This window comes from Ischnura elegans, chromosome 1, assembly GCF_921293095.1.
Source record: "Ischnura elegans chromosome 1, ioIscEleg1.1, whole genome shotgun sequence".
In the NCBI taxonomy this organism is placed as follows: Eukaryota; Metazoa; Arthropoda; class Insecta; order Odonata; family Coenagrionidae; genus Ischnura; species Ischnura elegans.
The window spans coordinates 41,883,479-41,909,885 of NC_060246.1; the positions used below are offsets into that span (position 1 = coordinate 41,883,479).

At 37.0% G+C, this 26,407-nt stretch overlaps 1 protein-coding gene across 2 annotated transcripts; it reads right to left on the reverse strand.

Moving 5' to 3' along the window:
• Positions 1–1,785: 1,785 nt before the first annotated feature.
• Positions 1,786–26,365, reverse strand: LOC124159304 (AFG3-like protein 2). 2 transcript variants are annotated; one of them, XM_046535047.1, is made up of 15 exons: positions 26,203–26,365; positions 25,747–26,027; positions 25,505–25,657; positions 25,327–25,420; positions 25,076–25,241; positions 24,860–24,998; positions 22,850–22,968; positions 21,865–21,986; positions 17,653–17,806; positions 14,193–14,420; positions 9,420–9,646; positions 4,831–5,031; positions 3,885–4,079; positions 2,318–2,543; positions 1,786–2,077 (listed from the first exon to the last, which is right to left on the reverse strand). In XM_046535047.1, the coding sequence occupies exons 1-15, from the start codon at positions 26,287–26,289 to the stop codon at positions 2,067–2,069; spliced, it is 2,403 nt and encodes an 800-aa protein (XP_046391003.1). In that variant the 5' UTR covers positions 26,290–26,365; the 3' UTR covers positions 1,786–2,066. The 2 variants fall into 2 exon arrangements, with proteins under 2 accessions (XP_046391003.1, XP_046390994.1); XM_046535038.1 differs by having other exon boundaries at positions 1,786–2,543.
• Between the last annotated feature and the right edge of the window lie 42 nt (positions 26,366–26,407).

Here is a 26,407-nt window from a genome sequence, read left to right on the forward strand (position 1 = left end):
GGAAGATGGGACAGCAGCTAGATACAACAAAGTCGCTTAGTTTTGATTACAGCTGTTGCCTATCAGTCAGGAAAGGCAGAGAAAGAAGCGCACATAACAAAACATAATCGGATTCAAAGAAACTTGAAAAATTATTTCCCATTTATCGATCCTGAAGCATCTAGAATGAGACGCTTTCTCACCTGAAGAATTAGGTATTAGATTTGGCCAATGTCGAAATGATTTTTTTGCATTGTAGCTCAGTGGAGAGCTGAATATGTATTCGACGATCCGTCTGCAAATAAGGAGAATCCCCTCTCCTCCTATCCTTCCAGTTCCTTCCTTCCCTTCTCCCAACTGCTAGCGCTTCGTGCTTTCAAATAACCTTACGTGTCTATGGATGTCTTAAAACGAATCGAACCGCGCAGTTAACGCACGGTGCCGTTGGCGGCCGCCATGGTCACCACGGCGTCCATTGCAATCCGGCCCAGCGGTGCGCCGTGTACGGCGCGAAATACAGGCAGTGCTACATTGAGGCCGCTTTCTGACGAAACGACTTTTCGCCGGCCGCCGCTCACGTCACGACGCCGTGAAATTCAGGCCGCTTTCAGACGAGACGACTCTGCCACGCTGTGGGCCGTGCCGTGAACGGCGGCCCGGTCCCAGCCAGCGGCCGTGTTTAAGTCAACGAAATTGTTACATTAGACCCATACTCAAGGTATTCCTGCAACAAGTTATCCAATAACGCAGTCTAATGCGCCGCGGTGAGTCGCCGGAATTACTGCTCGGCATTGACGCGTATCGGGCGTGTGAGCTTATATTTCCGCTCCTCCGCGGCCGTGCTAAATTTCTTTCCGCGCATTATTAATTCATAATATCTAATCCTTCAGGTAAGAAAGAGGCAGTGATAAATTTAACGGCAAATTCTGGCGGATAAATCACCACAGTGCGCGATATTACGCGGATGCGCGAGACTTAACGAGCCTATTGACCTTGGAATCGTAATGAGATAGAGCAAATGAACGTCGGCAGCGTTAAACAATGAAGGCTTATGTTTTAATAGATTACGACTCATTACCTATGATTTTTTCGCTAATCCACCTAAAATCACAAATAACGCGAAATTTCGTTTTAAATAACCGATTTCGCATTATTTCGTGTTATTTCGCGATATCGCGTCTCGCAAAATTCACAGACCTCTATCAATTAGGGATCGGTGACCCCTGGCTGACCAGGTGAATTTATTGATATCTTTTTTCTTGAAAAATGTGTTTGTTACTTTTAGTTCGTTGAAAGTTATAAATTCTCTTAATTTACTTCCATTAAGAACCAAATGTATCATCATTTCTTTGTTTACATGGAGGATTCTTAGATTAAGCTAAGATGTCAAACCAAATGTATCATCATTTTTCATGACGATCAAAAGGAATTTCTTAAAGGTCCTAAAGTCTTACAATGAATTTAGCATCTAAGTTGCTTTTATAAAATTGGAAGGAAAGAGGACTTTTGTGATAAATTAATATATTTTTTGGCAAAACAATTTGGGCTATTGATCATTCCCTAGGTATAAAATGTTGACAAGAGAAGAATAAGTTATTGAAAGAAGAAGGATATTTATGACGATTAGGTATTTGCACCCAAAAGAACATACTATGTATTTTTATCCATCTAGAATATCGCTCCATCTAATGAGTGACAAAATAATTAGTTTATACAAAGCTAAGATGTCTCCTTCAAAATTTACATGCAGCTTTCTGAAAGCAAATACAATACCTATTATGGGATTACTGACAGAAACGAACTAAGTCCCAAAGATCAATTCTTCAATTTAATGAGAAGCAAAAAGAAATATAAAATAAATTACAGAAAGCTTCAAAGTACTCTATACAATAATTTCCCTCAAATGTAACCACAACACTTTTATTGACTTAGCTTTTAAAGTCAGGCACTACTTCACAATTAATTTAGCAATTACAGCACTTCCTACTCTCTTGATGGCAGAAGCAATCGGTGATAATCCTTTTTGGCAAATGCTTGAAATTAAGTTTCCGGAATAATTTTCATCAGTGCTGACAAAAAGCTGGTGATCATAGTCCTCCTGGTTCCAAATACAACAGAGTTACAGGATAAAGTTTTACCAAATGAATATTAGAAATAATAAAACTTGTTTGTAAAAACAGTATAACCAATTTCAAAATATTTCGGTCCACCTTGCCTGACAACGAATAAAATATTATTCATGAGATAAATTAATCTAACTTCAACAAACGCAGCACTGTACACACTTTTAACAGTCTTATACTCTCGCACAGAAAAGGCTACGATGCACTGCCCTTACCAGCAGTTTCTGGCTTTTTGTCATCACCACTAGGTTCTTCAGTTGCTTTCTTTCTATCAACATTCCAGTCTTTAAGGCCTTCAGGAAGAGAGGTGTCCTCTTCAAAAGAACCAGTTCCTTCCACAAACTCTTCATACGTTGCCTTTTCTGGGAATGGCCTTTTGCCCAACAGTTCAATCATATCATCTCTACTTAAAATTTCTTGTTTTAGGAGTCGTTCCGCAACCTGAAAGTTAAATCAGATTAAAGGGCATTACTCATTAGTTACTCGATATTCAACGAAGTCAAAGAAGCAACTCTTGTGTGTGTATTTTAAATATTACCATACAACTAAATTATAATTTGGCTCTTTAACTAACATGAGAGTGTAATCATGAGATATTTGCCAAGGAAACCTTGAAAAAGGTCCTCATATAAAATATAATTACAATAAAAAACGGCCTATGCAGAAGGAGTGAGGAAAACCTGTCTCCGTTGCCATTTAAAATCTTAATCCCACATCATTTCAAATGATGAAGTACCAGAAGTTTGTGGAAGGCTACTAGACTAGATCTACATAGACGTACACTACATATATATGAGCACTTTATATAAGTAATTTTTCAGAAAAAATAGAATTTTATTCAGGAAATACTGTCAAAAAGTACCGTTTTTGGTGAGTATAGATGGTGGTTACTACTTATGATACTTAGACTTAGTTACCACAGGGCTGTAACTGCCATAATTAATCATGTTGTCTCAAATACCCTAGTCTTCCTCACCAGAAGGCAACAATTGTATTCTCCACAATGATCTTACAATATTATCAAAACATTATATTTTATTTTACACTACATGTATTTAAACTACATATTTATTTATTTATTACATTTATACACTAATATATTTTATTTACTGGAATACAAAATGAAGTTGTTTGATCAATTTTATGCATTGATGATAGATAAGGAAGTAAATCTGGTATATAATCAGACTAACCAATGTAATTTTCCCTACAAAATGCATAGCATTGCAACTCAAACTTAAAACTTTAAGCTTTAGCTGAACTCAACTTGGTTGAAAATTTGGAGGGAAGAGAAAGAGAAAGAGAGTTCAAGAGAAATTCTTTGATTGAATTGAATTGGATCTAGTCTGTTCCCATTTCTCTGGCTATCATGCAATGGATTGCAATTTAGGATTAGTTTTTTTTTTTTAATTTGCAATTTAGGATTAAATTTTTAGTTTTTCCGAGTTTTTCTTGAGGGTTGCATTATGATTTCTCATTTTCATCCATATGTACAAAAAAATTAATTTATAGTCATTTGAGAGACGATGAGATGAAATGATTATGTTCAACTACCCAACCCTATCCTCATCACTGCCAGTGATGGTGAGATTTTCATCTAATTGCAGTCTTACTTGATAAATACCGCAACACCACAGAAAGATTGAATCTACTACTCTCAGAAAAATAGTATAAAATTTATCTAAGAGTATTACTGCAAGAGCCGAGAAAACAATACCACATGGCAAAATATCCTCCCACCATATGCTTCATACATCAAGGTAAAAAAATGAAATACATCACCTTTTCTACATCTGCCTTGTGCTTGGTTAAAAGATCCTTGGTATGTGTGTGTGCCCTTTGAATGAGGTTTCGTACTTCAGTATCTATTAATTGTGCAGTTTCTTCAGAATATGGTTTTTCCAAAACCATTTCACCAGGTTGAGGCATGTCGAAACTAATGTTTCCAACTTTTGGATTCATGCCATAATGCACCACCTGAAAAAGAAATTTACTGGTTAGCAATGTGTTGAATTTCCTGCCCAAAGGATGCAAAAAAGAAGAAATTAATTACTTCCGTAAGATATTCAGGCGTATTATGTATAACAACAATCATTACTGCCAAATCAATACTACCATAGTACGGATATTTTATGAAATGTAAACACCTAAAAATCCCTGTAATAGTCTAAAATTGCAAAGCCACAGAAAACCTTTCATTTCTTTATTTACCTAACAAAATACTAACACAATAAAACCTCATCAAAGCAAGTTATACACATAATGGGCTGAAATCATAAGTAATTTGAGTCATTTCAGGTTTATATTAGTGGATGAAACAATCTGCTTTTACCAAAGAAAAATGAGCCAGTCCACTCAACACAGATTGTAATGATCTATTCACAGAAAAAATTTCAAATATTCCTTTATTGCTTCACATCAAATTTCTGAGATTTTCATCTAATTGTAGTCTTGCTTGATAAATACCACAACAGCATAGAAAGATAGAACCTACTACTCTCAGAAAAATTGTTTGAATTTTATCTACAAGTACCACTGCAAGAGTAGAGATTCATTTAAGTCACAGCCTTTGAGGAAATTTTTAATAAATCTTCTACTTAGCATACATAAACTCTAACTTCCATGCATAACATTAACATTTAGTTGAGCATCAAGAAAGATTCAAGATTGAATTCCAAATTAAAGCAACTTAATCACTTAAAATAACAACCATTCCACACATAGTTACCTGAGCATATGCACTCTGTGTGACTTTCTTGAGATCATCTTGGGCACCAGTTGTAATTCGACCAAAGAATATTTCCTCTGAAACTCTTCCACCCAAGGTCATACACATTCGATCAAACAACTGCTCTGTAGTGTATAAATACTGTTCCTTTGGCAAATACTGTGCATACCCTAACCCTTTTCCTCTCGGAATGATTGATACCTGGAAGAAAACAAAATATCCTATGTGAAGAATGTTGACATAATTCACAGTTTTTACCTTCACTCAAAAGCAGTCTTCTCAGCGGAAATAGTAGGGCCAGCCTAAAAAGCAGTCAGTTTGTCTAATAAGTTATAAAACTGTGACTAGGTGTGAATATTAGCCTGGTAAGGATGCATATTCTCTCCCATGATTTTTAGAAGTTCCATTAAGAAACAAGTAAACAAAAAAGTTTAAGAAATGTGTGCACACAGATGGAGTCAGCATGGTGGGCTTTCTAGCAATATAATATTGAAAGTAGACACAAAAACAGAGCTAGGAAAATGGTACAATAACCTAGAAAAGACAACAAAGAGGTTTATCTAACTAAAGATAACCAAATAAAGAACTAAAGTGTAAGTTAAGGAAGAAGCCATTGGACTAGCGCAGCCATTCAGAAGATACCTATATCAGCATACATAGTGAATGTGATCTGCTATCTAAGAAGTAAAATCGCCAGATAGGTAAGAATCAAAACAGAATTAATCAGTTGCACAGCACAGGTGTAACATCAACCTGTCTGCAGAAGAATCTTATAACTGCAAGGACAACAATCTTGGCAGCAAAATAGTGCTCTGTCAACTCTTATCAGATACACCCAGGCAATGAGTCAATGGTTATGATACATGGATGACGAAAAGGAAAATAAGCCTTTGAAATTTGACACTAAAATGTGATTGTTGAAATAGTACTACGATTGAGAAACAAGGAAGGTAAAGCACCATAATGTAGAATTTTCATTGAATCCAGAAGAATAAGGGAGAGAATCGCTTAACACTAGAATGACCGGGGGCAGTCAATTGACTGCTTGCATTTTTCTTTCGCGCACCATTTTATTATTTTCTGATCAATATCGCTGGGATTTTTTTACTTTCTATATTTTCGAACAAATAACCTGCAAATGAAGTTTTTTTGGCTGTAAGTAATTCATGTTCAGAGAAATGTCAGCTTTTACCTAGAATGACCACGAGCAGTCAATTGACCATTTTTGTATTTTATGCCATAATGGTCTCTTTGCCGATCCTTGGAGTCTACATATTTCATAAATAGAAAAATATCCTCTAACTGCTACAACACTGCCATGAATGGGAATATATTTGTGTTATAAAACTGCTATGAAAGATTATAGTGGTAAAAGGTGATATCTGACAGGGGAACACAAGATTCCACCCATCCATAAAAATTTCCATCAAACAGTGCAAGATAGATGATTTGAATTACAGTTTAAACTTGAATGTCAGGATTGCTATCTTTTCCATTTATTCTACATAGCACACACTGAATTCCAGCATGAATTTGGGTAGGGTCCATTCAGTTGGAATGTTTTTTTTTTTATTTCAGCTGTATTATAGCTTGTTCCCTCGGCTTGATTCCAGCTGTATCACAGTTTGTACAGTCTAAACTAATGCGAAAAATCCACAGAGGAAAAATCATTCGCCTTGACCGGGATGATTTTTCCTCTGTGGATTTTTCGCACTATTTGTGCATTGCGGGTGACTCCGTAAAAAGTTATCACCGTGGCTAGTCCCGGTATACTTGAATCAGTCTAAACTAAGGTTAAAATCTAGTGTACTAACCCACTGAAATCAAGTTGAAAAGAGTAAAGCTGGATTTTGTCTGGATCTAGACTTGCAAACTGGATTTATCTAGCTGGAGATTGACTAGTACACTAGATATTGCAGGGTGCATTTTTTTAGCATCGAGAAGTATCGTCCACCTGAAACTTCATTTAATAACTAACACTGGACCAACATACAGGGAGTTTCCATTATGTAGTTTACCTATCAAAGCCTTATATAAAATCCCTGCTTCCCAGCAATTTTCCACCCCAAAATTTTGACAATTACAATATTATTTATATTTTTTTCAGATGCTTAGCTCAGATTAATAACATTATTGGTACAATGAATTTCCAACATATTGTCTCGATATGCATCTTCATGCTAAAAATACGGACAATAACTACTTTGTCAATAAATAATGGAGTACACAGAACATGATGTTTTTTTTTGTTAAAAATCCATCTGCATCCATTATTTTTAAAGCAAGATCCATCAGATTAGGCTCAAGTCAACTACATGAATATGAGACTAATGAATAATTTCCATTTGTGATCTATATGAGGCAATATTATTTCAAAAAAATGTCTGACATTTCAAAGCTATATTTAGCTAAAAGGGATGTTATGCAACAATTACACTTTATGTATGTATATTGAAATACAATATCTGTAGTTTTTTCTGTTCTATAAAGATAACCTGACTTTAAGAGTGATTTAGATCTAGTGCCAATAAAGTAGAAAAGGCAATCCTAGACTGCGCTGTCAGAACCATGAGTAGTACTGAATGAACTACTCCATATTGATAGAGAAATTGGTACCAGCTCTCGATGATGCTAATAATGAATACTTCTCATAGCCTATGGCATTGAGATTTGGGCATGCTAACCCTTTAAGTTCTGGAGCTACTCTGGAGAAATGAATGCATTCGTAGAAGAATATTTTAGTGATGGAATAGAGAATTGAAAAATTGAGGTTTCTGCTTGAGGCTTTTGCAGTGCTGTCTTGCAGTTCTCTCTATGGTTTTCGGGTTAGCTGCATCAAAGTTGCTTTCAAAATTGTGTTTCACGGCCTACATTGCCACATCTTCATCAGATCAGGTCTGAGTGAAGAACGTACATATACCAAACCCCTGGTGGCCTACAAGTGGCGTGACTAAACAGCAACCTCCAAAAGCCTGCCAAAATCAAGGGTCCTCGATGGTATTTAGTCACCCCACTGGTAGAACACCCTTGGGATGGTATATTTAGAGGGATATTTCTATCTGTGGGCAATCAGACTTGATCTGAAGATCTGGCCAGCAAAATGTCATCTTGAAAACAACTTCGATGCAGCTAATCCAAAAACCATGGAAAGAACTGAAATACATTGGTCATTCCTTTCGTCCATTCTTACTTAATTTCAATCATCTCCATCCTACGCCTCTATATTTCCTCTATCAAGGTCACCAACCCAATCGTCCACCAGCATCTACCCAAACCAACTTTCACCATATACAACCCACTTCAGTACCCCTTTCTATCTACCCCATCTCACATCCCTCTTTCATCATACCCTACCTCCTGTTTCCCTTTCATTACACCCACCCTCCATTGAGTCGAGACTTGGCCTCATCCCCATCCCCTGGAAAAATTTGAAGCCATGGTGGAAGAGGCAACGGAGCAGAGTGAAGTTCAAAAACATTTAACTACCTTTTTTCAAAAAACATCACCATAATACACATTCAAAATATAAGGCCAAAAATATATGTCATATGAAAAATAAAAACTAAATTATTCTCTGAATCGGTTTCTTCTTTGAATATAAATATATTCCCCCTCATTTACTTTCTAAAACCAATTAACCACCAAAGCACATGGTTCAAGCCCACCAATGAATTTGCATACTAATGGTAGATACCATATAAATGCATGTAAGAGACACACCCGTGTAAGAGACGCACTGCTATTTTGAGCATCAGAGCTAAAGAAAAAATTTTTGCGGCAATTTTTTTTCTATCACACAGGTGTCAAATATCCTTTTACTGCTCAGAACCATTTGCCTATTTAAATTCTGTAGTCATCCAACGCTCGTATATTTATTATTTTTGCATAAGTTCCATGACATACCTTTTTATAGTACTTCGCTGTATTCATCTTTTGGGAAATTCTGGCTTCCAAGTAGCAGTACCTTGATTGATATGAACCAGTGAATATTCTGTTTCAAATGTTTGTTCTCAGCTCAATCTTTAATCATACATACGCATCTAAGGCTATTCCAGAGCATGATTATATAAATACAGAAGAGGGAGCAAACTATAAAAGGGGGTAAGGCAGATTTTTGATCACAGAATTTCGTTAGGAAATGTTACCACAAAGGTCTTCAGTACTAACTTTTGATTTTTTGGTCCCATCAGCTTCGTAATAATGAGAGTCTGATGTATTGTAGATATCCCTGTTCAAAACAATTCCTAAGTCCTTAGAATGAATATTTGACCAAAATAAGAAGTGACAGTTTAGTCAAATACTGCAAATCGGTAAATTTTTCAATGCCATAAGTGCTTTTACCAAAGTGGCTACAGATTCTCAATAAGGTGAAGAATGTAGATATGTTTACAGTGAATAGCATGCAAAATATTATGTAATAGCCTTATCAAAGTCAACATAGAAATTCATACCAAACACGTAAAGCAAAAAATAAACCAAACTTTAATTAGTGCAAAGAAAATAATAGTCTTGAATTAGGAAAAAAGAAAAATGAACCATGAGAGGCAATTAAACAGTCACACACAGATGGCAATTCCCTTGAAAGTCACCTTAAGCAGAGGATCAGCAAACCTAAGAAACCACCCAGCCACTGCATGACCAGCTTCATGATAAGCAACAGTCCTCTTTTCTTCTGGGCCTAAAACATTGGTCTTCTTTTCCATACCTGCCACAACTCGTTCAATAGCTTGCTCGAAATGCTTCATATTTATAGTCTCATTGAGATCACGAGCCGCTATTAATGCAGCTTCATTGCACACATTAGCAATATCAGCTCCTGCCAAAAATTAATAGTATGTTAATAGATAGAAAAGCCATTACTAAATTTAATTTATGTTTACTACCCCTCATACACAAAAATCATCAACTTCAAGCAATAAATCCAGCAAATATTGACTTTTTTGATAAAGAGTACCAAAGAGAAGGATGTAGATGGGAAAAATAGTGTTATGAAAAAAGCATTTAATCTTGCAAAATTCCAGCATACAAATGACTATAATACCACAATGAGAGAGCAAATTTCTTCAATTCCAGAAGTATATTTAAAGAATTTATGAGCTCTATTTCTAGGAAGTAAGGCCCAAATGTAAGTACCAAAAAAGTGCTTCTCGATAAGCCACAAGATGTCCCCAAGGCAATCAAGTGAAAGCTACGCATGAGCAGGGCATAGAACTAGTTGCAAGTAATGAGCGGCAGCCAATGTTACATGAACAGGCCTAGGGTTAGCAGACAAAACAAATCAGTATTAGTACCACCAGCAAATTTATTCTAAGATGAGTATTTTAAATAACATGTGGTTCCATATCTACGTATTCAGATTAAAGAATATCTATAAGAAAAACAATGCCCAAAATTCTTTGGAATATTTCAAACAGCTTAGTTTACATTTACCAAAAGTTCTAGAGTAGAACCTCGACATAAGGAAATTCAAGGGACCAAAAAAGTAGTAAATTCATTAATGTGAAGTTAGAGTTTTTTCTTCAAATTTGGTTTAGCATAGCAAATCCTGCAGAATACATTAGCGTTAAATGCATTCTTCTCATTAACTTTTAAATCATAATTAAAAATTTACTAAGATATTGGTTGTTCATGATGAACACAGACTTTCAATGTTCAAAGACTGAAGAATTCAGTCTTCACCTACCATAATGTGAACATATGCTATTTCCGTGAAAGAAACTTGTCTATTTATGGAGATAGCATCCATGCATTTATTCACAGCATGCGGAGGCACACCTGCAAACACTATTGATCTTTACATCAAAAATTAGAACACAATAACTGGAAATTGTGCTTTAGGAAATCAAAAGAGAAAAACAACAACATGAGATTCACGATCTGAAGAGTTGGTTTCCAAAAAAACCACGCATCAATGCAGTACTTTGCAAGGATGTGACAAGCAACAGCATGGTATCAGAAACTAAACTGTAAGATATCATGTCACACAGTTGCATCACCTGCATAAGTTGCCCAGGACGCAACTATTATGAGACACGGATCCAAGATCACAGAGCTCGGTCATGCCCTGGTTCTGCCTGCAATGCTTGAAAACTAGAAGCACAGAGTCTACGTAAAGTCTATTGGTTCCCAAGGAAGCCATCATGAAGTGGCCTAGTGAGTAGTAGCAACTTTGCCTGGGTAGGGAAGGTTGTAAATCAAGTTCTAGCTTGCGACCAACCAGAATGCAATAGACAACCTTCTGAGTGATTTCGTAGTTTTCTTCCTTTCATAGCAAAATTGTAAATCACTATACAAAATTTGAAAACAACATTCGATTTTTTTGGTGAATTCAAGCATCTGCCTTGTTCCAACAATCACGGCGTGTGGCTTCCTCAATCCCTAATCGCTACACTGATGCTGCAGCAGGCAGCCCACAGCATGGCCTTTAGTCTTCTTCCCACCCTAAGTTACAAGGAATACAAACTAGGAAATGGCACAAGGATTTAAAAGAAAAAAAAATAGCTCTCTGGTGGGGCAATCATTCAGTGTAAGCACGATTAGTTGCATGACTACAGAATCTGATGGTGATCAGATGCAAATTGTGACGGGCATTCTAGCACGCCTACTTCCAAACCAATGCTATCTTCAATGTTAATTGGTCACTATCGACTGAAACTTGAGTTCTAATCATTATGAAGAACAAAATGATACTTATGAATAAAAGAATAAGAAATCATCCTTGAATGAGAAAATTTAGAGAGATTCAGAGCATAGATCTGAGCAGACACACTGCTGTGGTTTAGAACAGTCATCTGTTTCTCGAGAGCACAAGTCTAGGTTTGTAATAGCAAAATGTCATTACATCATGGTTCTAATGTATTTTATTCTTCATAGCTATAACAAATGCTACACTCAAATATCTCTAAGTTCACATCCAAACTAATGCATGGAATGACTAAAATTAGGGCTCCTTGCTTGCAGTAAATACATATATACATTCATTCATGACTTCATATTTTTTTAGCATTTATGACACAGTTTTTAGTATTCCTTGATATACTTTAATTATTTAATTGATTTTTGATGGTGTTTGGACCTAAAAACCACATTCAAAAATTGCAAGCAATGATGAGATGGGAAAAATTCACATTCACAAAAATTGAGGAACTCCAACTATAATATTTAATAAATATTATGTAATGATCTCAGAAACTTTTTCCAGCATAGAGACAGTTGAATACAGAAATTATTTTAGAAGTGATTTTGAAGCCTTTTATTTTTTTAGGTTCCTTTAAACATTGTTTCAATGTTGTCAGAACAACGAGATTGGGACTTGATTTTTTTAATGACCCTAAAAAATCCATCCAAAGCAGTCCAAACATCAGACCACTTTAAAAATGTCATAAAATGCTGGAATGATATAAACTGTCAAGACATTATGTAAACAAACACATTTTTAAAAATGTAATGCACCAAAGCTTCACTTTTTTGTTCTAATGAAGAGGAAAGGTTAAACTGATAATCAAAAGAGGCAGATGAACCATTCATGATCATCTCCTTTTCATACTTTTGTTTGTGTTTCATGCTTTCTCTGGCAAAGGCAAATTAGTCTGTACTCATTAAGTATTATTATTGGATTATACTAGAGATGTGCGAATAGTATCCGCGAATACTCGAATACCTCGAATACTAGAAAGTATTCGATATTCGAGATTTCGAATAGTTATGCGAAAACTACCGCCTCGAATACCTCGAATACTTTGAATTTCGCATCATACACTGTCGCACGCACGTCGTTGGTAGTGACTCGGAAAAATGTAGAGAACTGTAGTCATTTAGTGCTCGCAGCGCCGTTTTACGCAAGTTGACGAATTGCATCAAATTCGTGGATTTTAGCGGTGAAAAGTGTTCGACGAGGGGAACCGAAAATAGTCGGGTGAAAAAATCCGAAAATCCCCGATTCCCCCCACCAGGAGAAACTCAGTGCCGTGGGATAGCAACCTTAGGGCATTTCCCACGATCCTCTATCCCCCTCCATTCAGCACTCGCCTCAACCACTCTGACGCTTTCCTCTTCTCCGAAATCAAGCAAAAGGTCCCAGCTCGCCCAGGGATCGCATTACGAAGACCCCTGCTTCGAAAAAAATATCGAGTTACGAGAACAATAAAAACGTGTTTCACGCCCTCCCCCCTTTTCTCACCCACTGACCTTTTTCTGGCTACCTGCTTCGAAGTTCCCCATTTCTGGAGGTCAACTGCTGTGTGAGTACCGTGGGATACTTACATTAGCGCATTTCCCAAGGTCCGGTATCCCTCTCTATTCAGCACTAGCCCACCCCTCTGAGGATTTCCTCTTCTTCGAAATAAAAAAAAGGTCACAGCTCGCGCAGGGATCATATTACGAAGACCTTAGCTTCGAAAAAATACCGGGTTGCACGAGAACAATAGAAACGTGTTTCCGGCCCTCCCTTTTCTCCCCCACTGACCTTTATTTTCCTACCAGCTTCGAAGTTCTCCATTTCTGTGGAGGTCAACCGCTGAATGAGTCATCTATTAGCACAAAGGGTGTCTAAGAATGACTTTCGTCAATTGATGTTACACCTTTATTGAATTGAAATATTAGTAATGTGCGCGTAATTTCAAAAAGAATAAGACCAAACACGACGTATTTCTGAGTTTATTTAAGCATTTTACGCAAAGAAATAAATGTCAAAACACGACGGAGACTTAGCATTCTGGCGAAACTCGATATGAGCAGCAGAGCTTCTCGGAAGTTGATGCGGTATTTTTTTCCGAAAACATATATCAAGCTACAATTTATGAGTGGTGCTATAAATCTTTATTGTTACAGTCACATACAAAAGGATATTTTCTCAGAATATTTGGTTTCTCCCTGATAGCAATTCCAATTCATCTTCTTATCTCGTGAGAACTCCCAAAGATGGACTGAAAATAATTGAAGAAAATCCGGTGGAAAAGAGCTTGTATTTTGCAAAATGCCTCAGATTGTCAGCTAGCACTTGGCAGCAGGAGTGGGGGTAAAGCGATGTTAGTTGAATTAATTATATGCCCAATTGTTTCCATAAAATTAAATTATTCATTAATCAGCTAAATTCCTGTTCGAATCATTTTAAGGAAATCAAAATTACTCCCCAAAATCTTGTGTTGCCTGCTGCATAGGCAACCGAGTCAAACATTCCAGCATTCATCATTTAGTATTCGAGGTATTCGAAATTCGAGGTATTCGAAATTCGAGGTATTCGAATATTCGAGCTATGATTTAATATTCGAATTCGATATTCGAATTCGAGAAATCTGCTATTCGACCCATCTCTAGATTATACTATTCAACACCGCAATAAAAAACACAAAACACATACATACCGGTAAATCCAGGAGTTAATGCTGCCATTTTCCTAGATAAATTGTTTTTGTCCAATGCTGTTTTTAGTGGCTGTAAGTGCACTTTAAATATAGATGCTCTCCCCTTAATGTCTGGAGCAGGAACATATATCTGTCTATCAAACCTTCCAGGCCTCAATAAAGCATGGTCCAGAATATCTACTCTGTTTGTGGCAGCCAGGACAACTACGTTTGTAGTGGTATTGAACCCTAAAATGAACACATTAGAGAATAGTTAGCCCCCTCATTAGCCATTACATAACTAAGGTACGACATCCAATACGACGCAATTGAAATATCAAACTCAAGTTTTATTTGAACATGTATTGCACTATCACATTTTTTTCCTTTTGACAGCACAATTTTTTTTCCAAATTACTTTGACTCTAACAACAGAAGGTACCCAAATGCCACAGCCTGATCACGTTAAAATTTTGCAGAGTGATAGAAAATATCAATTTAAGATATAATTATTTTGCTCAAGCACAACTGGGCATTAGTTTTCCAAATACAGTAAAACCTCTTTACATCGTAATGGAGGGGACCAAAATTTGGGCAATTTGATGTATGGAGGTTCACTATAGAGAGGTTTTAGTGGTAGGCACCATTTTTTCATATCCTTGGGAAATGAAAGGTGCTACTGTCTTTAAAGCCATTATATTAATATATTTAAATATATAGGTATGCATAAATGAACATATATTTACAATTTAATGATTACACAAAGGTAAAAGTAAATCGTTCAAGAGGCCTTTTTAGAAAATAAACTAGTTAATGGGTTGGCTTAAAATTTTTTTCAAACTCTTTCGAAATAATGTTTTCAATTCCACGAGCACTTTTTAATGTCATTTTCACTGTAAATAAATCACTAGCTGTTTTCGTTAATGCCCTTTGACCTAAGAAATAATTCCCTGGTCTAAGGGTTGTAATTTACTACTACTGTTCGGAGGAAAGAACAATAGTTTTATATTTCTAGACATAATTTCTTCATCCTCGTATTTAACTGCCTGAGTTTTTTTTAGTTGTGCAGCCTTGCCAGTTTCTTCTGTTTTTCCTTGCTTGTTTAAAATAGATGTGAGGGTGAATGATGGTATTCCAAAGGTCACTGCCTTCTGCCTGTCCTCGTTGATGGCTAGGAAAATTGCTAATAATGTGGTAATGTCAAGCAGTCGCCTTCTTTTATTTCTCGAATCCATCACCAGCCTATGATTAATTAAGTAATTTTCATATTTTATGGCAAATAATTTAAAATACTCCTTATTATATCTTTAAGAATTGATTTATCATTCTTATAATATGTGACTTGTTAAAGATTATAAAAAAAATAAACACGTGACTACCGCAAAAAATAGACAAAAAATTAAGCGTGATTTTGAAAATTTTGTTGAATTCCCTCTCTCCAAAATACAATACACGTATAGTTCCGAAGAAAAACTCAGTCGAGGGCACACAGAAACGCTAGGTCTGCGAAACGACGTGGTTTCCCGGTGAGAATGCTGGGCGAACTACTTCAGAATGCGGCGGCGACGATAAAAAAATTTCATTGCCCTACCGCGTATCAGCTAATCAGCTGCCTCCTTCACCTAACACTGCCGCGCATGGATTGATGTTCGTTCAGTATTGCTAGAAATTGACGTCCCGGACTCCCGATGGAATAGTCAGATTTTGCGGCATAAATACGCAGGCAAGACATATGACTGTCGCTAAGCGCAATAAATTTTAAACTACGATTGTTCACGAAAGCATCGAAAAAATTACCAAGGCGGTAGTAAGAAAGTGCTACACCGGGAAATATGGGAATAAAATAATTGCGAAACTATTTGATTTATTTCAAGTCGCGGAAAATTCTTGAAATACTTTAATTTTAGAAGCGGAAGTAGCAATGCGGTCGAGTAATTCTGACTCCATGGATTGGAGTGAAGTTAGTTGAAATATTTCCGTCAGAAAGTGATTTTAGGCTGCGCTGGTCGCCTCTTTTATTAACTGAACATAGTATGGATAGTATGTAGGCACTACAAGAAAATAAAGCCATCAGTAAAGTAAAGCGAATGCTATCGCGCGATTTTGACCGTGATTCGAGAGAAAACGATGTGTTCTGTCTTCATTTACCGTCACTTAATATTATTAGGATAGTTGGATGCCCTAACTAATGGTTAACGTGAACATTATTGAAGGTGTATAAGAAAAAAATAAGCGTGAAACATTTATCGCTGAAAATGTCATTCCATGTAGGTAATCGCGGCTGCATTAGGTGCTTTCCATTCATTGACACACGTCGACACAAGTCGACTTGCGTCGCAGTTTTCGTGTTCCATTCTGTGTGTGTCGCCCACTGTTGTGACACAAGTCAACAAACGGTAACTCACAGGAATAGGAGAGTTATAAACAGTTACCGCGAGGCGACACAAGTCGACGCGTGAGTCGCATGAATGGAAAGCACCCATTAATGGTCTCTAGTTGTCTCGGTACGATTTGCGGAGGTAGTTAGGCCGTCTCGGGGCTGTCTTGTTGGTACGATATATGGAGGTTTTACGAGATAAAGAGGTTCACTATAGAGAGGTTTGCCTACAAATTTACATGTAAATCGGACGGGACCAGAGGGTTGGTACGAAGTATGGAGGTTTACGATGTAAAGAGGTTCACTACATAGAGGTTTTACTGTATTATCCATCGAATGTACTCGTATAATTGCTTGATTTACACAACCTGCTAAACAACAAAAATGCAATACAATAGCAATACAGCACCATTCACATTTAAGCAGGCTCTTTCATTTGTTGCCAGGCTCCAGAAAGAGCATGGAAGGGGCTAAACTGTCATTATGTTGAAATTTTGAAGTAAAGTGGGCCGCATTTATATTGGTGTTATACTAGTACTGCCAATCGATAATAATTCAAAAACTAAGGTCTATCAACATGCAAGCAAAAATATATATCACTTAAAATGTCATTTTATATCACACTGTGAAATTTGAACACAATCTCGTGGTCACACTTGGGAGCCATCCTTTTTAAGAGCAATGCAGCTGAAAAATTTATATTCCTATTCCCTAGTGAGATAATAATTTAAGTCAATTCAATTTAATGGATTTTCCTATTGCAATATCCATAGGAAAATTAAGAACAAGAGAAAAAATTCCAACACATGTAAATAAAGGAGATCAAGACATTCACAGTGTTTGAAAGGTATAAAAACTACTGGATGCTAAACACATTTAAATATTACTACATATCATGTGAGATGGTTCTTTTAAGACAGAAAACATTATCAACAGTATTTCATTATCATCATTAATATCTTCAAAACTCCATGAAGATATTTTATTCTAGCATTAAAGTATAAATAAATAGTAGCATTCATTTTCAAACTCATAACTGTTTAAAACAATAACTAATAAAAGCTGGATATTGCATTACATACTTAAAGAAGAAGTATTTCTCACCGTCCATTTCAACTAATAGTTGATTCAAGGTGTTCTCTTGCTCAGAATGGCCACCAAAACTGCGCCCTCCTCTCTTCCTACCAACCGCATCAATTTCATCAATAAACAATATGCAAGGCGCATGCTTCCTAGCCATTGCAAACATATCTCGAACCTAAAAGATAATAAAATCTATTAAAGGTCTCTTATTTCTAAAACATGCTTAATCAACATATTCTTAACAATAATAAGATCATTAGCATATGAAAAAACAAATTCCCGTATTAAAGAACACAAACGAGCGATATTACATCGTGACACGGAGAAGTCGGCGACAGCGGAGCATGCTTACTCGGAAGATGGGCATCGAATTTTAATCGACGAGATGCAGGTGTTAGCCCAAGAGAAATTTTATCATCGACGACTAATTCGGGAGGCTATTGAGAGATCTGGCACCACTTCCTTCACGCTCAATGTTCTCCAAACGACTGCCCCTCCCAGGCGTTGTCCCGCCTATATACCCAGCCAGCCGACAGCGAATAGGCCGCCGACTTGGCATAGGGAGGCAGGACGGTCCGGGACGGACAGTCGGCTGGATTTTGAGCGGTCAGGACGTAGCGCCAGGTCACAACCTGTGACTGATTCTTTATTAACTCAATAAACAATGTTTTTACATAATGATTCTTAAATTCTAAACCCTTTCTTCTGTTTAGAGTATGCATAGTGGACATATTATCAGTGTATACAACTATATTGGTCCCAATCTGGGAAATGGCTACGCATGCCTTACTGCCATTACTGCTGCTATACATTCAGCTTTATAAATCGGGAGCTCTTTGGGTAGCGCCCATATTTCACAAATATCCCGACTTGGGATAACCCAGGCGACTTGCCAGGGTGTGGCATCGCAAAACACATCCAAATTTACACTATAATTCACAAATTGTCACGGGCGTTGCAATATATCTTCCTCCCACAGAACTTTCCACCAACGCATGAAGCGTTGTGCCGCATCTTTTATCAGGAACAGCGGCAAACATTTTATACAAGTTACCCAAGACAAAAACCCCAACGCCTTGGGCATATCTTTCAACCTTAACCTTGGAATAACTGATATTATATAATGGGTACGTTGTAACGTCCCAGATGTCAATGACAATTCCATCTTAACAGTGTCTATTTTTACACCAAGATATTTTATACGTGTTTGCGGGAAGAGATTGCACTTTTTATCATTGAAAAATTGAAAAATGCCCCCAAAATTTCAACAGAGTTGACGGCGTTAAACTCAGCCAGACCTGGAAAACGATTTTCCGAAAGAGAAAACGGCAAATATGTTACCAACAAGGTTATTCACTAGACAAGAAGAAGAGTCCGCTCGCCGCTCAAGGACAGGGGTGAGAGTTCTGCTGACGTCAGCTCCGCCGTCCTCCCCCACTACTCCGGTGGATGGGGGAGGTTGGACGAGTATATTAATTGACCACCAATTCCATAATTTCATTCATCGCCTGATGATGCGCCCTGTAACGATCGCGAAAGCTTGCACGACAAAGCGCAACACGCAGCTGCACCCGGAAGCTGTTAGCAACGTTGGCAATGCAGTATAAAAAAGGGTTGAAAATCGGTTTTAAAAAAGTCGGTATAAAGATCCAGTATGTGATGAAGGCAGCAACTAAAATTGTTCATACAAGACTTTCTGTGCAAAACTGAAAATTTTTAATAATCCCAAAATCCACCTGATTTTTTGCAAAAACTTGCAACTATAGGGCTAGAATTATTGTTATGTTTCTTAAAAGTAATTGGCGGCAGGCATTTTTAAATGAAATTGTATCATTAAAAACATTGCCAGTAGTCATTCCATAGGGCCACAACCGATTTCTAGCTCCAAAAGCCCTACCCTACCTCCACTGGCTAGGTGCCTGTGGTGGATTATACCTCACAAACATAAAGAGATAGATCCAAACGATCTCAAACTCAATTCTGGGTCCTCAGTACTTGGGGCCATCAGGGCAAGGGTTCACTAATCAAATTTTAGTCAGGGTTATAATTGAAAATGAAAAACTTTGTGTATGTCCACAGTATTTATTGTTGTACTATGCATTTCAGCGAATCACCTTCGCCATGATCAAGCATTTGTACCTCATGATGGCGAAGGTGATCTGCTGAAACGCATAGTACAACAATAAATACCGTGGGCATACACAAAGTTTTTCATTTCCATTATCATCGAAAAATGTTCCACAACATCTCGCCGAACACTGATGAATACATTTAGTAATAATTATAAAATTCCCGTTTTTTTCCAAGTTTTCACGGTCTAAATTTCGTCAAATTCACAATCTGTCGATAAGCCATGTTAGGAAGAAATACTGATAACGTAACAATCAGTGGCCACACATTAACTAAAAAGTTAACAAATGCGATAAACGCCGGGAATGCAAACACAGCAATGAAAGTACTCTCATGATGTCGCCTATCGTTAGCAAAATTTAGGGCTAAAGGTTGTGGGTGGGAAAATGCAGGGTGGCAGGGAAGTGAAGAGGTGTCTGATTTTTTGCTGGGGTTAATGAACACTTTGGTTACCAGTCTTCCCATCACAGGCTTAAGGTCTGTGTGTCGTCATGGCACATGAACCAATAATTGCCCTTCGAATATAATTATGCAGATCAATGCCTATCGATTATTCTTTCGATCTGTCAATCGTAGTTCTACAATCAAGTTTGAGAGATTTTTAAGGTTTTATGATGAAATTCAAGGCTTTTTCCAGGTTTTTTTCACAGAAGATGAAATTCACGGCTCACTCACGGTTTTAAGGTTTTCAAGCTTAAATGTGAGACCTGTTAGTGCATGAATATAACTTCTTGGTGATCATTTGGAGATTAGCAAAACATCCCTCACTCAGTGATTTAACCTGAAGATTGGTTTAAATTGGTAAGGTTTGAGCTAACCAAAACTGAGCTACAAGAAGTGAATTTCACACATTCTAAGAGCCAGTTCCTTTCCCTGAAAATGATTTTGATTTGGGGTGATACGAATTGTTGCAACATCGTATGAAAATTGTCAGAGCAAGATGTCATCGTTATGATTTATAGATTGAAAATATTAAAGTTATAAACTTTTCTTGTACTTAATCATCAATAAAAATCACCATATCAAACCATATGAACCAAAGGCATCAAGGGTTTTCTAATGGCACCAAGCAGGTTGCATATCGCATGATTCTACTTTCTTTCATCTGCAGTGGAGATTCCAAGGCAATTATTTGTCCCAAGTATTCATCGTTTTAGGCCGATTTCATGCGAGATGATCATTTTGAATTGGGTTCAAAATAGCTTCCTACAGCTACTTATGTGTACGAAGCTATTTCAGTTAGCTACTAAGTACATTATTCAATAATACATACAATATTTATAATTTTACTCTCCACAATACATAAATTTAGTACTGCTTTGATATTATAAACCCACAAGATATTTCATTAATTTAACAGCTTAATGTTTTAGCACACAATGAAAAATGCCCTAGTACCCTAAAATATTCGCTGATCAACCTGAAATCAAGGACCTGAATCCAAACAAAATCCTGAATCTGTCCATCCTCATTTAAAATTATGCGTATGAGCATACTAAATAACTTTGAAATTTACACAATCACAAGGATAGTTCAAAATTATATCCTTCAAAATCCTCGTGAATAACCTCAATAATGAATATAGGACAACAAGGACCTCTTTAGGAGAATACCACAGTTGAGTCATTATAAATTAACCAAGTTGCATTTTTAATCTTTAGAGATAATATTACTAAGCCATATGAGCAATGGCTAAACATAAAGATATAGAACTAAACTATGCTTATCAAAATTGGGGAACAGCGATGTCTATTGAAATTCATAAATTCATTCCAAAATCCATACGTTAACCAGAAATATTTTCCAACCAGGCCTTAATTTTGGTTCAAAACTAAACAATGGTTTTCCCTACTACTCCCTGCCTGACTGGCTGAGTTAAGTTTGGCAATTTCTACATGATACCAAAGAAATTCCATCAAATTTACATGGATCAAATAAAATTGCAATCAAAATATGTACTATCATAAATATCAACACTCATTTTATGATACTTCAGATAATATCCAAACAATGCACCAGTATGCATAGCAAAGGCAACTATGTATACACACAAAAAAATATGTAAAAGGAATGAACATAATGCTCTAAATTTTTTCCGCTTACCCTGGAAGGACCCACACCCACAAACATTTCAAGGAACTCAGATCCTGAGACTGTGATAAAGGGCACATTTGCTTCACCAGCAGTTGCTTTGGCAAGGAGAGTTTTTCCAGTTCCAGGAGGCCCTGTAAAAGTATAACAGTTAAAATTTTCTGACATAAAAATCTGCCAAGACACTAACATATATTTATGCCATTCCGCCACTTTGTAATTACACATTTCAGTTAGTATTATCAATTGTATTGGTAGCGATAGAGTAAAAAATTAATAAGTGCTTATCAAAATTGGGGAACAGCGATGCCCATTGAGATTGATATTTTCATTTCAAAATCCACTCCTTAAGGTTCTCAGGTTCTTCTCAGGTTAACCAGTAATATTTCCCAGCCAGGCCTTAATTCAAGACGTTAAACAGTAAAATACATAGTGAACAGTAAGGAAAATCGAGAATTGCAATTCAGCATCAAACATAACCAGTGTGTTCACAATATATGTACATATAGATTTCAAAAGACCTGGGCACATTATATCTTCACTTCCATCTGCCCAAATCAGGAGACATTATGCCATATCATCCATTAAGGTCAATCTGAGGGTATTAACAGTCAGCATTAACATAAGTAAACTGAAGGTACTAACAGTCATCACTTCGCAATAAAGATGTAGATAATGCCTAAACTTTGAAAAAGTCCTAAAAGGGATTTTGCCGGCCAAATAGCTCCACTTTTGGTAATTTTCTTAAGAATTAAAGCTGCGTAGAGGTGAATATTTAAAATTTGATCTCAATAAGTATTCATAGAAAAGACTTCCTTTTCCTAATGGAAGATTCAAATTATTAAACCGTAATTTTTTTAAACCAGTTAAAAAACCAGCAATAGCAACAAAATGAGAAAAAGAAAAAAATCTTTAAATTGACATGTCCCCAATAAGAGCAAAAAAAGAGATAACAGCAACAAAGAAGAAAGCTAAGGTTCAAGTCAACTGAACTCACCCGTTAGCATAGCTCCTTTAGGTATTTTTGCACCTAAGTCAATGTACTGCTGAGGATTTTTTAGAAAATTAACAAATTCCATAATTTCCACTTTAGCTTCCTCACAACCAGCAACATCCCTGAAAATAAATTTTTCTATTAATATTTTAAAACACAATGGCACACTTTGTATTGAGATATGAATGATTGAATGACTAAAGAAGAAAAACACACCGAAATATCCAAATGAAATAGATTTTCACAATTTTTATGGCTACAATGAAAAGTAACTTAAAAGAAGATAACAACAACAATTCAAGCAGAATGGTTTCAAATGACTGATTAATATGTGGCAAGTTAATTGTAAAATCCCGCCTGTTAAGCCTTTTCATTCCTTAGATACACAATTTGGAACCCAAAATAAATATGACATTAGCAACTTAATGTGCACCAGTTTATATTGCATAAATAAGCCACAAACATGTATTGAGGGTAACCTAGGTAAAAACCTGCGGATAAAAAACAAAGAATTTCTGATTGAGGAGGAGGAGTTTCTGCTTCCACTTACAGAAAATTGGATAGCAATACCATGAAATTAGTGGAACAAGAGACCAGATTCATAATTAAGAAAGTGTTCATTCCTCAGAAAGAACAGAGGGGATTATTATCATCAGCAACCACAGTACCCAGGTTATAGGGCTAGTCCTAAGTACACAAGAAGGGTAGAATTTTGAGGTCAACCATAAGCAACATTGACTCTTCAAGTAACAAGTGACTTTTTGATCAATCATGCGCACATATGCACAAGTTATTTCCACCATGGAAGAAATTCACTATTAAATAAATCATTTGGCTTCACCTGGATTCAAACTCAGACCTCCCAATTGCCATTCAAGTATGCTACCAATTGCATTGCAAAGCCATCTTCTTCTTAGGTTAATTTCGGATTGGATTTACCAAACACCATATTGACATATCCAATCCAATTAAGCATGACCTCTGTCTCCATTGCTATAATATGTGTTGAGATGTCAACATCTTTTTCCGTGAACCCATCCTGAAATTTAGCTTGGAAGAAGATGAGTTTGATGTGTAACTGGTAGCATACATGACAGGCAATTGGAAGATGGGCTCAAACTCCATTAAAGTCAAATGATATTTTCACCCTTGGTCGAAACTGACATACCAAACTATTGCCTCGCCATCTTCTAGGCCATCTTTCTCGAATGAAGCTGGTTCGTCTCCACAAGGATTTTTCATAATAAAGTCCTTGAGGAACTGGTCAACCTTGATGACATAATGGGTCTGTTCGCATTATATGGGGCTCTTTCACGGAAGGGATAGCTGGGGTTTCCAGCATTCATTCCAACAACGTTTCCTATGAGACACCATCACATGAAAAACCTTTTTTCTGATTCCTGCCCTTACCTACCTGGCAGGGCTGCCCCAAGGGGGCTATAGCCTCCTCTTGAGGTATCCAATTTACACGAGATAAAATGATAACTTTATTCAGACCCCCAGTACTGCTGGGAGGAAACCCCCTTAGGCCCCCCACATCCCTATCCTGGATCAGCCACTGGTTTCCCATAATAGGAAGTATTTGAGAAATACCGCCACCAGTACAGGTCTAAGGGTCATTGAAACATGCCTTCTCACCACAACAAAGATTGTAACCCACTATATTCCTATGCAGTTCAGTACGGCAGTGCATCATACCTTGATGGCAGATACATATTTTTTGACGTGTCTAAATCTGAGCCATGATCATGAGCACATCATGATGATAAACAGCACTCCCTTTTAAAAACTTGCAGACATATATCACTACAATCACCTAATAATTCACGGAAGAACCTGCCAATCAACAAATGATTTAGGGTAGGCTTGAAACAAAACCCAACATTTTTACACGTGCATGATAGAATAACACTTGGGACCACGCTTTTTTCCTTTTCCCTGAATCTTTAAAAAAATTATAGGGTTTAAATGAAAAGACATATTAAGGAGATGACAACTCCTGCAATTACTCACTTGAATCTTACGCCAATGTCACTAGAATTAATGAGCTTGGCAGTGGACTCCATTACACCACCAAATATCCCTCCTCCTTTCCTTCCTCCACGTGCACCCATCATTTCGGCTGACCTTCTCATCATGTAGATTAGAAAACCTAGAAGAAAGGGCAGTCATGGATTAGATAAAAACTACTTGCAGCACCAGTACGCAGCTCCAACCAACAATCATTACCAATGATCAGCAAAGTTGGGAGGATTCCAGTAATATTTGAAGCCTCTATTTCGTTTTTGTATATAACAGGAATGAAATTAGCTGGTTCCAAATTCATTTCGATTTGTGCATTTTCCAGGTTTCTTTCGAACGAATCCACACTTCCGATGTTAAACCACAAGACACTCTGAAATAAAATAAACTCCTTTTAACTGGGCTCAACCACATGCCTAGCCACTTCATGCAAATGTATTAAATGAGCTAAAACTTACTGATCCATTCACACTATTGCCGGGAAGTAATCGCACTTTAACCCATTTTTTATTTATGACTTCCAGCTTTTCCACGATCTGTTTTGACAGGTAACTGCAAAATGAATGTTCTTCATCGTTAGACAAGGTATATATAAACATAATTGTCAATGTAACAACGTAGTAAATACTGACTCACTTGTTAACAAATTCTTTCCATGCAATTTCTTTGTATCCTTTTTCATAATACGCTATAGTCCCAAGGATGGCAACGGTACCCACTACTCCGATTATTAGCCACTTGTCACGCTCGCTGTCGCCAAAACCTTTAGCTCCGCCGGCACCAGGACCCCTAAACCAACACAGAGCAATCTTATTTTTAATACAACAGGACGAAGGCCTCACCCGCCTTACCTAAAACCTTAGAGATAAAAACGCCACCTTGGTCCACCAAACATCCCGAATGACCACTGCTCCGGAGGTTTTTGCTGCATTCTTGGAGGTGATGAAATTTCTCCCTTCGACGGGGTTGGCTCTTCTTTCGGCATCTCTTTGCCATTTTTGTTTCCTTCAGGTTTTGCTGCTGTCTTTTTCCCTCCAGGTTTAAAAAACTTTTCAAATCCTTTGGGAGGTTTCTCGCATAAGAGCCTCCAGTTCTGAATAAATAATTCTAGACAAGGGGCACCAGGAGAATTCCTCAAAAGTGAAAGCTTCCGACCGAGCTGCAAAATAATTCAGGTTGGATGTACTCAGATACAAATAATTCAAGACAAATAGTCATTATTCCCATCGTAACGTAACTTCACTATAAGTTGCGTTATGAACCACGACCAAAAATTCCAATCGTTTACATAATCATCTCCGCATTTATTAATATACGAATCAAAGCATACTTACAGCGTTACTGTCAATGTTTCCCCTCTTCACTCCATTCCATAAGAGTCTTTCTAATGTCCGTGCTGTGGATAATAAACGATGTGCCATTCTGATGAAATTGTGAACAAACAATTATCCTTCTGAAACCGACCAAAACACTGTGACACGCTTTCGATGCGTTGATGTTATATTTTCTCTATTCAACTGTAGAGGTCATCGTCGCATC